Source organism: Adiantum capillus-veneris, chromosome 14 (assembly GCF_014529385.1).
Source record: "Adiantum capillus-veneris isolate H3 chromosome 14, ASM1452938v2, whole genome shotgun sequence".
In the NCBI taxonomy this organism is placed as follows: domain Eukaryota; kingdom Viridiplantae; phylum Streptophyta; class Polypodiopsida; order Polypodiales; family Pteridaceae; genus Adiantum; species Adiantum capillus-veneris.
This window is the reverse complement of record NC_140944.1, coordinates 4,351,166-4,364,124: the sequence shown is the minus strand read 5'-3', so window position 1 is coordinate 4,364,124 and position 12,959 is coordinate 4,351,166. Positions and strand designations below refer to the sequence as shown.

The 12,959-nt window shown below is 41.8% G+C and overlaps 1 protein-coding gene across 1 annotated transcript; it reads left to right on the top strand.

The window, feature by feature from the left end:
• The first annotated feature begins 2,180 nt into the window (after positions 1-2,180).
• LOC147441823 (uncharacterized) lies at positions 2,181-3,881 on the top strand. Its single transcript, XM_086529524.1, has 2 exons — positions 2,181-3,300; positions 3,389-3,881. Exons 1-2 carry the CDS (start codon positions 2,328-2,330, stop codon positions 3,745-3,747), a joined length of 1,332 nt encoding a protein of 443 aa, XP_086385650.1. The 5' UTR covers positions 2,181-2,327; the 3' UTR covers positions 3,748-3,881.
• The last annotated feature ends 9,078 nt before the right edge of the window (positions 3,882-12,959 follow it).

Here is a 12,959-nt window from a genome sequence, read left to right as displayed (position 1 = left end):
ACAATGGCCAATGATCCCCCAGTGAAATAGACGGTTTTAGCTAGTGCAAGTTGTGCTTCTTGTAAGGCAAGCGTTTTGAAGCTCGTCTGTAAGCTAACCTGTCTACTTTTTGACGATCCTACCTGAAAGTCAGGAGATCCATGGTTTGGAGGTGTAGTTTCATCGATATGAGAAGTTGGTTCCCTGCTTTGAGTGCTTTCATTGGTGGGTGTTACACCCAATGATCCCTCGTCCTGGTTTGATCTTATCGATACCGGGGTTTGATGGTCGAAAGTAGAGAGTTTTGATCTTTTGCTCATGAAAATTAGCTTACCAATTAAAGCTTTTAAGCGTATAGCTGCTTCTTCTGCACCTAAGCCCTTGCACTTTCCTCTTTGGATTCTGGTATTGCGACCTAGCAAATGATCCCTTATTCTTGGTGCTCCTCCAGATTTCTCTTCGCCACAAAAGTTACATTTCCGATTTTGATACTTATTTAAATTTGTGGCAAAATTCCACTCAGGTCCTGGACTTTTTTCACCTGACTTTCGCTTGCCTTGCGAAGTGGTGCCCTGCGAAGCAGGACCTGGCATCGAGATAGGAGGTCTCCTCAAGGAAGCCAGGCTTGAGACACCAACATCACCGCTCACATTCCCGGTGGAAGACATACTTATTGGATGCCTACAATACCAATAAACATAGCTCAGTATGTTATCTCTTCTTTCAAGTATTATTCAAACCAAACATTAGTGTTATAATCAATATCACACATAAGAGTAGTAGTGAAGTCTGAAGGGAATAAACCTCAATCTACTCAAACATGAGCAAGAAAATACAACGGTGAATCAAATATGTGATCAGTCCATCCCAAAAGTAGAGATATCGACCCAAAGATTCACCTTCCTACCTCCTTTCATGAATCAGTCAAGTTCAAAAAAGAACTAATGACCCATGATTGGAGCTCTAATCGGAATAGCAAGCAAATACATCGGTGAATCAAACATGTGATCAGTCCATCCCAAAAGTAGAGATATCGACCCAAAGATTCACCTTTCTACCTCCTTTCATGAATCAATCCAGTCCAAAAAAGAACTAATGACCCATGATTGGAGCTCTAATCGGAATAGCAAGCAAATACAACGGTGAATCAAACATGTGATCAGTCCATCCCAAAAGTAGAGATATCGACCCAAAGATTCACCTTTCTATCTCTTTTCAAGAATCAGTTCAGTCCAAAAAAGAACTAATGACCCATGATAGAAGTTCTAATCAATATAGCAATCAATTTAACAAATATAACGGTGAACGAAACATGAGATCAGTACATCCCAAATGTAGAGATACCGACCTAAAGATTCACCTTTCTACCTTCTTTCAAGAATCAGTTCAGTCCAAAAAAAAACTAATGATCCATGATCAGAGTTACATTAAGTTTTATTTTTTTTTAAAGGCTATTCATTTTTTTACTTTTAGTTTTTTTTCTAAATTTTAAAAGATAACCAAATTTTGAGAAAGAAGTGATGTGATGTGATGCCTATAAAAGGGTTATATAGAGCCGTCAAATATAGAGGGGATACACGACGGTCCCGACGAAATTCTTGCTTGTTTCGTCGGACCCGTCGGGTTTCACATTAAACCCGTCGAGCCTACCGGGATTGTTGGTTGTTTCGTCGATTCTATGTTTTTTTATCGATTTTCGTAGGTCATAATATTAAATATGTTATTAACATGAAAAAAATAGTGATAATAACAACAATAATTAACATTTAACAAAATGCATCATCGCGTAATTAAAATCTCTAACAAAGATTGATGGACGATAAGTCAAGTACTATAAAACTATTGAAAGAAAACTAAAAATCAATTTTAAAATCTTTTATATCTTCGAGTGCAAATGGTTTGCAAATGTGTAAACTACATGAGAATGGCCTCTACATGATAGACTTTAGAATACATCACACAAAAAGGTATGACAATTTGTGGAGGTGAAAAAGAGGGACACTATATGATTAATTAAAAATGTGTGTATGATAAAAAAATAGCTAATAATTTAAAAAGACGGTTATGATTTAAAAAATGAGCTAATAATTACCATGTTGTTTTTCCTCAACCGGCATTACGATTCGAAAGTTAAAACTCGCTACAAATAAAGACGGAAATTAACCGTTAAGGGAGATGCCATGGGATATCATCATCGTGCATGATCATCATCTCCACACTCTGCCGCCGCAGCATAGCTACAGCATCAGCTTCAGGGCGCAGGAAAGGATTATTATTATAGGCATGCAACAGAGTACTAGTGATCAGCCAAAATTGGGGACGATCAGGGGCGTGTATGGCTGTTTCACATGGCGTGGCCAGCACATGCAGCATCCGCGGGTGCAGGGGGCGCTGTCAATATCCTGCAGAGACGCAGACATGGTCATCATCACCAGCAGAGCGTAGGCCTACTCACGGCTTTGGCCCTTTCCACTGGCTTTCTCCTCTTTTCCAACGTCCTTACCACCACCTTTCGTAATCTCAAGCGAGCACGAAGGAGTCGGCGCCGCCGCCCGACCGTCGCGCCTATGCCTCATCAATACTGCAAGACTCCTACGCGTTCGTTAATGTTGTTTTCAGATGCAGCTGCAATATCGGCCAATCGTTCTCGGGCGTTGCACGGCGCAGAGATAAAATTGATGGACGTTAGCAACAACAAAAATTATGGACACGAAATTCCGTTTGTGTCTGATGCGTCCGGCTTTGCGTCAGCCCATGCAATCAGTCTTGAGGAGAAAGCTGGACACAGTTATATGGAAAAGCCGGTGCCAACAGATCCCATGCATCGTATTTCCAGCATGACGTCAGTGCGCTCTCAAGCAGAGTACTTGAAGGCTACAAAGAGCAGGAGCTTGTGTAGTGACGAAGTTGCGGATCATGCAAGCCGAGAGGAATATTTAGCTGAGGCGCTGACAAGGAGAGGTAAACGCGATGCGGTTGCTGCCAAGTACAAGCACGACAGTTCAGAACCGTGCTTCCTTGCCAGGAAGTATCTCTCTAAGGCGCAATCAATGAATGTACATCGCCCTGGCGCTTTAGGCGCCGTCACCACTTTGCACGTATTATCGCTTCACAATGATGATCAGCGCGCAGCCGCTAAAACTTATGAGGGTCGTTTCAACATTGTGAGCAGCAGGCGTAGAAATAGAGCGGAAGCCCGTGATCGTCCTCAGTACGTGCAGCATCATGAGCAGGAGTCCTCCTGCAATCGCCGCCAGCATCGCCTCTACGATATTCGTGTAGCTCGAAATTCCGCATCTTCCCCGTTGCATCTTCATCCGGGTAATAATTAAGTCTAGTATATAGTAGCTATTTGTTTACTTCAAAGCTCACTCCGTTTGAAGCGCTGTCTTTAAAACTCTTCTTGTAGGCGAGATTAAAGTCACCCGAACTACAAAGAAAGTGCGCTTCTCCTGCAGCGATGTTGATCATCCGGAGCTGCAGGACGTAAATGGAGGAGGAGCTGCTAGGACTTTAAAGGATGCTGACAAAAAAATGAGCCCATTTTCAAGTCGACTTGCAGGACGACGCTGTGCTGGCCAGACTGAGACTACCACAATAAAGAAGGGCCAAGGTCCAACAGAAGAGATTGTGCAGACCAACACTTCCTCTACAAGCAATAATGCGCCGTCTTCCTCTACCCTAAAATCTTCAGCAACTTCTCATGCTACAAAGCGTCCTGATGCTACTGCTCCAGAGCCACTCAAACCTTCCTGGCAGAAAACCTAGCAAACATCCTGATAATCATGGATGACGGAGGTTTACATTTGTACACTGTGTTTTGGGTGGGAGCTGGGGAGAGAGAGAGAGAGAGAGAGAGAGAGAGAGAGAGGCTCTAAGAAAATTGTGAAGGTTTTGTTGCTAAGCAGCGCTTGCCAAAAACATTTTTCCTAACCAAAGCAGGAAAGGGACACTTAATGCTTTCCGGTTGAAATTTGAAGCATTTGTCTGTGTTGACACTAAAAAGTTGCTTTTTTGCTGGTCTTTTTCAAGCAAGCTCAAAATCTTGCTGATTTTGCAATTAGTTTAGCCGGTTCAAAGTACACTAAAGCCATGTTTTTGCACACACAACATGTTGCTAATCTTCGTGCTCTAGTGTGGTGATATTTTGGAAGAGGATGTGTACTTAGAGATACAGCGGGGACTTGGATTGAATTGACATTTATTGAATTCATCTTCCCCCTTTTGCTTTGAGCTTAGTTTTCTATCGTGGTGTAAGCTTCTCAAGGCTGGTGGTGAACAGCAGACCTAACCCTCTAGTAGACCTAACCCTCTTCCCTTGGTAATTGCCTTAGCGACATGAGAAGGGAGTAACATTGGTATCAGAGCTTTTGGGTTGCATTCTGCATGTGAACGGGCTCGCTTATATTTTAATCCACCCAATTTATTGGGTTAAGATGAGAGGGTAAGCAATCTACAAGCAACGAGGAAGGAGGTGAGAGCGCAGACTAATGCCATAGCTCAGAGAAAGAAGCTCTTGCTCTTTTCCGCCCGCTCACAAGCTTTCTCCCTCTTCTCGTCCTTGCATATTCTCTCTCTCTCTCTCTCTCTCACAACTTTAGACGGCTTACCATATAGAAAATTTCCTAGATGAATTGCTAGGTTCAATACACACTTCTAGTAATAGTGCAAAGGAACTCTGAATTGCAGAAAACGCTAGATGAAAAGACAAAAAAGAGGAAAGGACAACAAAAAGAAAAGTAAAAATATATATATCCACACTACTAGAATCACCTCTTTATATAAGGATAGGAGAAGTCTTTTGACTTTTCGTATTTTCTAAAACTCACCTTTCACTTATTCATTTTGAGAAGTTTGAAATGATTTTTATTTTTCTGAAATTGGGGAACCCTACTAGTGCAAGTGTGAGAATACTCCTAGATGCTTCATGTAGCAATTTTGTTACCATATAGAAAGTGAAACACCTATATATCAAGAAAATTACTAGATGAATCAAGAGAGTTCGATCCACTTACTAGTTTGGGATGCGTTATGAAACTAGTATCCATCTAGCAATTTAACATGTGAAGTAGTAACCTATCTAGTAATTCTTGGATAGAAATAGTGACGCATCTAGCAATTCTAAAATAAGACATGGCAAGTCATATAGTAATTTCAATGACATCCTATTGTGCATATAGTTATACCCACACATACTGTCACAAGAATCGAATAATAGAGATAGACAACAAAACAGAGGAAGATATCTTTGTATTGATAGTGTTTGATACAACAGAGGAGTAAAATATATGGGCGCACTCCGTTGTACGGAGCTCGAACCTCTCGCCCACCCCCGAGCTTCAATTCGCTTGCATGCAGCGTCTCACTCGCACTCGCACTCGCACTCGCACTCGCACTTGCAGAAGAGAGATCGGTGAATCCTCCCAAAACGCACCACCCGTCCTTCTATTCTTATTTTTCCTCCAAAAGCCTGCGACCTCTCAAAATAGCCACTTTTCTATTTTTGGCGTTCGGTCGACTCGACTTGCGCGTCAATATACCTACGAGAACAAGGTAAAAACGTGATCGCGAAGCGATCCATAGAAGTTAGATTTTTGTTTTTTGTTTTTTTTAAATTTATTTTTTATTTTTTATTTTTTTTAAAGTCCACAAAGTTTTCAGCTGTCTTCAACTGAACATAACTCCCAAACGGAACCAAAACAGCCCAAGTCCGTCTCACACAATCTTGTTGCCCTCGCTGCGCTCTTCGACGACTATGTGATGGAAAATTTCCATAGCCTACTCTGATTTGCTGAAAATCAACCTGCAAAACAGCATTTTCTACAAAAACGATGCAAAAACAGCAAATCCAACTTTTTTCTTAATCTTTGGCCCTCAACGAGCATCAAAACATCAAAATCTCTAAAGATTTAAAGAACCAAAGTTGTTCCTTATAACGCAGGCTTCAATCGCTTCATACATCACTTTTTCAAAATCCCACGTTAACACCTTCAAAAATGCCCCAGAAAGTGCCTTTCGGATCAAAAAAATTTTATTGGACGAAAACAATCCACACATCCTTCTACACAGTGGACTAACTTTAAAACGACCAAAACTTCCTAGAAAACAAAATTTATTACTAAAACACCTCAAAATCAAGTCTTGTTACACATACATAGGTATTAAAAAAATAATCTCCATTGTCCATGTTCGTCAAAGTACAAAGCTTAGTCATCATTTGTCAATTGCATACCGTTAAGAGATAAAGTATCTACCTTTGCAAAGTTACCAGATCAGACTATCCCTTCTACTAAAAGCCATGCCACTAAGTCCTCACACATCATTGAGAAATTAGTGTCATTATCTTTTCTCTTAAAAAAAGAATGGGTCTTCCTAAGTGCACTATAGGTGGGTTTCAATAAGTGATAAATCTCTTCCATTTTTCTTCATATGGAACCACTTCTTAAGGATTTCTTCTTTGTCCCCTATAGACAACTCTTGTGCCTACAAATAAAATTGCACCAAATATAAGTCTTTCATATAGTTATATATCTCATATATTTGTCAAAAATGATGCAACTGAAGTTTTTACAATGAAAAACTGTCATAATAATCAATATCTAATTCTCCTAAATGATTTTCTCATATTAAACTGATCATTTAATGTGGGGAAGTGCCAAGGGAGAAAAAGCTAGAATATTGGTTAAGTTAGCAGACCGGCCACAGTAGGGATCCAAAGGAGGGAAAATAGGGATCCAAAGGGGGGGCCCATCTGCAAAAGAGCCATGTGAAACAATGGGCCAAAAAGACCCTAAGGTTCAGCCCATTAAGACTTCCAAAATGCTAAGGTTCCAAAATTCAAAGGTTGTGGCCAAAGGTCAACCCTAGGAAAAATTGGATGCTTAGTGTGTGCCCTAAAAGTCTTTCTACATCCCTACATGGGAGGGGGCGAGCCCCAAAGCTAGGGGATGAGAGAGAAAGCCACACACACACACACAGGCTCCCTTTACACAAAGGGAATGAGGGACACATGTCAGCTCCCTAGGCCAGATGCCCACAAGGTGTGCCCAGTCCCTATTGGAAGACCCTTGAAGTGGACCAATGAGAATTAAGCTAGAGTAAATCTAGTTTAATTAATTTAAAAACATTTAATAAAAGAAACCAATGAGAATTAAGTCTCCTAGAAGACTATTGGGCAGTCTCCCAAGGGGTCCAATGAGCATTCAGGAGCCCCATGGCTTGCCTGATTCCTATTGGCCAGGAGGCAAAGGGGTCCAATGAGAGTTTAGTTTAATTATTTAATTACCTCAAGCTCTCACAAAAGGGGAAAGGGGGACACATGTCTAAAGGCTATCACTTATGCTGCTTAATCCCTATTGGCTTGACCTGGGGAGGTCCAATGAGGCAAAGGCCAGACTTATTTAGCAGCTAGGGCTCGCCCAAGAGAGAGGGGGGGGCTGATTTTTGCTTGGCATTGACACACACACTCTCACACTTGACCATGGGTGAAGGGAAAATACTCTATCTCCTCCCAAGCTTTAATGGAGAGCTCATCACCTACTCCAAGCTTGTGAGATAGAAGCCTACATCAACACTCTCTTGGCATGTGGATGCAAATCCAACCAAGAGCCAAGCTTCAATGCATGCTCATCTTCTCTACCAAGCTAATTACTAAGCTAAGCTATGCTAATATGAGTGATTATGTGAGGAGATGTACTTCTTTCTCGTAAGATACTTCTTTTTCCTCTCAATCTACTCTCATACCTTGCTAGCTCTCACCATCTTCGAAGGTGTGTGAGGTCTTGGGTCTGAGAACGGGGATAATTCAAGTTGTGTTTGATTAAGTGTTTTGCTTAGTGTATGAAGCTTCCATCTTCATTGCACTAGCTAGTCTTGAAGGAACACAAAGAATTGTATTGTACAATGTCTCTCTTGATGGGAGAAACCATAATACAAAGCCTTTTGGAGGGGGGACTGGCTCCATGCAAATCCGGTCCTCAACTGTTGTCAATAGCTTAATTGCTCTCTCTCTCTCTTTTGAAAGTATTGTCGATGCTATCTAACTAGGTGTTATGCTTTTTTGTTGCTCTCTCCACCCAAGCACTCTTGTAATTCTCATTAGGAATCAACTCTAATGAAATGCCCACTATGTTCATGCTAATTTCCGCTACACATAAGATTTTAGGCCATTAAATGTTACATTGGTATCAGAGCTCAAGGTTTCTCTTTTCTTGCTCAAGGTTTCTCTTTTCTTGCTCAAGAAGGGAGGTCCTCAAGCTAGCTACAAATGGTTGGTATTATTAATTGCCTGTGAGTAAGTAGAATAGGGATTTTTCAGCCTTGCAGTGCGCCTGCCTTTGTGCAGTTAACGGGGCATCACCGTCGAGAGCTATGGTCTTAATAGTGGAGTCCTACGGGGCTTGCCTATGGCTTAACCACTATTGAGCTATTAGAAGCTTGACAGGAGCCGGTGCTGTCTTGGTGTCGAAAGACCCTCTCTTCTATTCCTTACAATTAATGGTATTCGAGCCGCGGGTACAGTAGCTTGAGTGCTTTTTCTAAAGGGGTAAAGAGGAGTAGCAACTAGGGCTTGAAGTGCCAAAGTACACCTAAAAAGTTTACACCTAAAAGTTGTTAGAATGGCTGACAATAGTAAAGAGAGTGAAATTAATGTTGATAACTTTGATTTTGCTCATGAGCAAGCTACTAATGATGCTTCAATGCTTGTTAACTATCTTGTTTCTAGGCTTCAACAAGCCATGGGCAATCCATCTCTCCAAAGTGAAGTGCAACGGCAGCTCCGTGCTCACGGGATTCTCCAAGCTCATCACCATGACGAGAGAACACCTAGGAAGCCTCCTTGTGAGACTACCAAAAGAGGTCTCTCTCCGATTCGTGAAGAAGAAGAGAATCCATATGAAGGGCTCAAGAACTTACTTCTTGATGATGCGTCTCCTTCCCAAAGGAGAACTCAAGAGCCTCCACCGAAGGAACGAGAAAGAAGCGAGTCTCCCGCCACCTCGGCGGAGATGGCTCCACGAAGACGGCGGGCTAAACGCTCTCCATCACCACCAAAGCGGAGAAGACCATCACACTCTTCTCCACGCCATAATTCAAAGAGGGATGATAAAAAGCAAGAGAAGAAAAAGGCGAGAAAGAGGACACCCTCTTCTCCATCTTCTTCATCCTCTTCCTCTTATGAAAGCTATGGTGAAGACGACAAAGATCAAGACAAGAAAAAGGCGAGAAAGAGGTCACCCTCTTCTCCACCTTCTTCAAATTCTTCATCTTCTGAAGAAAGTGATGGTGCAACTTTTGAACCATCAAAAAGAAGAGGCCATAGGAAATCCTATGCCGCATGGAAGAGGTCGTCCAAATTGAAGAAATTCAAAGAGGGAGGGAAGAGCATCTCTTTCCTTACCTATGATGGCACCTTCGGTGCTACAGACAAAGTTTTGGCCTTTATCTAGCAATTCGATGCAGCGTTTGGAGATGAGGGCTTCACGGAGTCCTCTAAGCTACGCCATGTAGCTATGCACTTTCAAAAGTCCGCCAGACAATGGTGGTCTAGCCTACGAGCCAACGGTGAAGCTCCACGAACATGGAAGGCTTTAAGAGCTTCCATTATGAAGCAGTTTTTGGCCACCGATGCCAAAGATAAAGTACTCACCGAATGGCGAAGCTTAAAGCTCTCTCCCAATGAATCCATCCACAAATATGTAGACAAGTTTTGGGACCTACAACTCAAAGCCACTGTCTTCAAAAAGTTGGATTTTGGAGAGCAAAAGCAACAATTTTGTGCGGGCTTAACCGAAGAAATGGCGGAGTATGTCAACTCCCAAAGGCCACGTACCATATCGGCGGTAATACACCATACTATGGTGGCCTCGCGAATCAATTTCCAAACGGGGGGTAAAAGAAATAATAAGCCCCCGGAAAACAAGGGTTCCAATGAGCCTAAGGGGAAGGACAATGTCCAAAAGTCTCCTAAGGGCAATTCCAACAAAGCTAAAGAGAAGGGAGTTTACAAAGGAAAGAATAAACTCTCTCCTGAAGAGCTTGAGCGTTATCGTAAAGATAACCGGTGTTTCAAGTGCGGCGAACAAGGGCATGCGTACCGCGCTTGTCCCCAAAAGAACAACCGCCAAGATCCTCCTAGAGCTTCTTTGGTTGAAATCCAAGAGGAGGAGATTCACCAAACTCACCACAAAGGATCTCCTCTATGCCATGCTTGGGGAAAGGTAAGAGAACATGATGCTTTTATTCTCTTTGACCCTGGTTCTACTCACAATTTCATATCTATGGAGTTAGCCACCAAGCTAGGCATACAATCCTATGAGATGGGAGATATCCTACCCGCAGACAGTGCCTTCAAGGGGCAAGAAGCTTCAGTCACTCCCTTAATCGGGAAATTGAGGCTTCATGTCCAAGGCTATGTGGACAAAGAGGACTTCTTTATCTCTCCTCTCAAGCATGAGGATGTAATCCTAGGGGCACCATGGTTTGACCGCCTGGCTGCCCATGTTAAATTTCCTGAAAGGAGAATCTCCTTTAAGTTCAGGGAAAAGGACATGTATATAGATGCTAAGGAGATGGGTAACACCATCCCCATTGTACATACACCAGCTTTCAACAAGTCAATAAAGAGCTCTATTTCCGTGTACATGATTTTTGTTAAAGATTCTCAAAATGAACCTAATGCTTTAGCAAAAGAAAATAAAAGCAACCAAAAGGAATTAGAGTTATCCAATTTTCTCAAGGGGTTTCAAGATGTCTTTATTGACGACATCCCTTGTGAGCTACCTCCTAAACGAGGTAATGACGACCATGCAATTGAACTTCTTCCAGGAAGTTCACCGCCTAACAAACCTCCTTATAGAGTTTCTCAAGCTCAACAAGAGGAGATTATGCGGCAAGTGCATGAGTTAATTGAGAAGGGCATGGTTAGGCCTAGCTTATCTCCATTCTGCTCACCTGTGCTATTAGTGCAAAAGAAAGACGGCACATATCGTATGTGTGTCGACTATAGAGCACTAAATAGGATCACTATTAAGAATAGGTTTCCCGTTCCAAGGGTAGAAGACCTATTTGATAAGCTACAAGGATCGACCTACTTCAGTAGGATTGACCTAAAAAGTGGCTATCATCAAATAAGGATAGTTGATCAAGACATTGTAAAGACCGCATTTCGTACTACATTTGGTCTTTACGAATACATTGTCATGCCTTTTGGCTTGACCAATGCACCAGCTACATTCAACCGCTTGATGGAGAAGCTGTTCAGGCCTCATCGAACCTTCACTGGAGTGTTCTTTGATGATATTATCATCTACTCTAATTCATTGGAGGAACACAAGCAACACCTCCAGGTAATATTTCAAGTTTTAAGAGAGAATAAACTTTATGTTAATCGAAAGAAAAGTGAATTTTTCTTGCAAGAGATTCAATATTTAGGTCACATTATCTCTCAAGATGGAATCCAAATGGATCCATCCAAGTTAGAGGTAATAAAAGGATGGCCTAAACCAAGGAATCTTCATGAACTAAGAAGCTTTATAGGTATGTGTGCATACTATAGACGCTTCATAGAAAAGTTCTCACAAATTGCGGGACCATTACATGACCTAACAAAGAAAAATGTTAGGTATACATGGTCTGCTAAGGAGAACAATGCTTTCGAAAAGCTTAAAGAAAAGCTTATCTCTCAACCTGTGCTTACACTACCGGATCTCTCAAAACCATTTGAGGTCCAATGTGATGCTTGTGGTGATTGCCTTGGGGCTGTTCTACTCCAAGAAGGGCACGCCATAGGCTATGAGAGTCGAAGGCTCGATCCTGTTTAGCAAGCTCTAGGCATATACGAAAAAGAACTCCTTGCAGTTCTACATGCCTTAAACTCATGGAAGCACTATTTATTGGGGACTCCTTTCATTCTGCGAACGGATCACCAAAGTCTTAAGTACTTCATGACGCAGACCAAGCTCTCTGACAAACAAATGAGGTGGGCAAATTTCCTTTCGCAATTTCATTTTCATATTGCTCACATTGCTGGCAAGCATAATCAAGTAGCCGATGCACTCTCAAGACGACCGAGAGTGAATGCGGTTTCCATAGCAACTCACAATGATCTATCTTCAATGATAGATGAGTATGCTATTGATCCCGATTAAAGAGATGTGATTTCAGCCCTTGCATTAGGGAAGAAAGAAGAACCATTTACTTTACAAGATGGTTATCTTCTCTATGGCAATAGACTATGCGTTACTAACTCACTACGTGAGAAAGTAATGTATGAATCTCATGCTCCCCCATATGCGGGGCATAGAGGGATTCAGTCTACCCTAAAGGGAATTGAGACATATTTCTATTGGCCTACCATGAAAGTGAACATACATGAGTATGTTTCCAAATGTGTGGTATGTCAAAAGACAAAATTTGATAGAGGGAAGCAACTTGGATTGCTTCAACCCTTGCCAATCCCTAATTCACCGTGGGAGAGCATATCCATGGATTTTATCTTTGGATTGCCTAAGTCTATCCATGGGAATACGGGAATATGGACGATAGTAGACAGGTTTAGTAAACAAGCTCATTTTATACCTGTCAAAAAGACTATCAAAGCCCATCAAATGGCAACCCTCTTCATTTCACAAATTTTCAAGTACCATGGCTTGCCAATGTCCATAGTGTCGGATAGAGATCCTAGAATGACCAGTAATTTCTGGAAGGGTCTCTTTGAGAATTTAGGAACAAGGCTAAACTTCTCTTCGGCCTATCATCCACAAACTGATGGCCAAAGTGAAATAGCTAACCTAACCATTCTCGATCTACTAAAAGCCTATGTAACGGAAGTAGATCAAAGATCCCAATGGGAGAAGTACTTACCTTTAGTAGAGTATGCTTACAATAACACTGTACATACTTCCACAGGAAAAGCACCTTTCGAGGTAATTGAGGGAAGATCAAAAAGTCCCTTGCTGCTTAAGGTACATGGGAAGATC

What these genes read in the sequence shown, in the direction of transcription:
- LOC147441823 (XM_086529524.1), top strand. Translation starts at nt 2,328, where the DNA reads ATGGCGTGGCCAGCACATGCAGCATCCGCGGGTGCAGGGGGCGCTGTC. An exon ending in CCCGTTGCATCTTCATCCGG is followed by an intron (nt 3,301 to 3,388) that starts GTAATAATTAAG and finishes CTCTTCTTGTAG; the next exon opens with GCGAGATTAAAGTCACCCGA.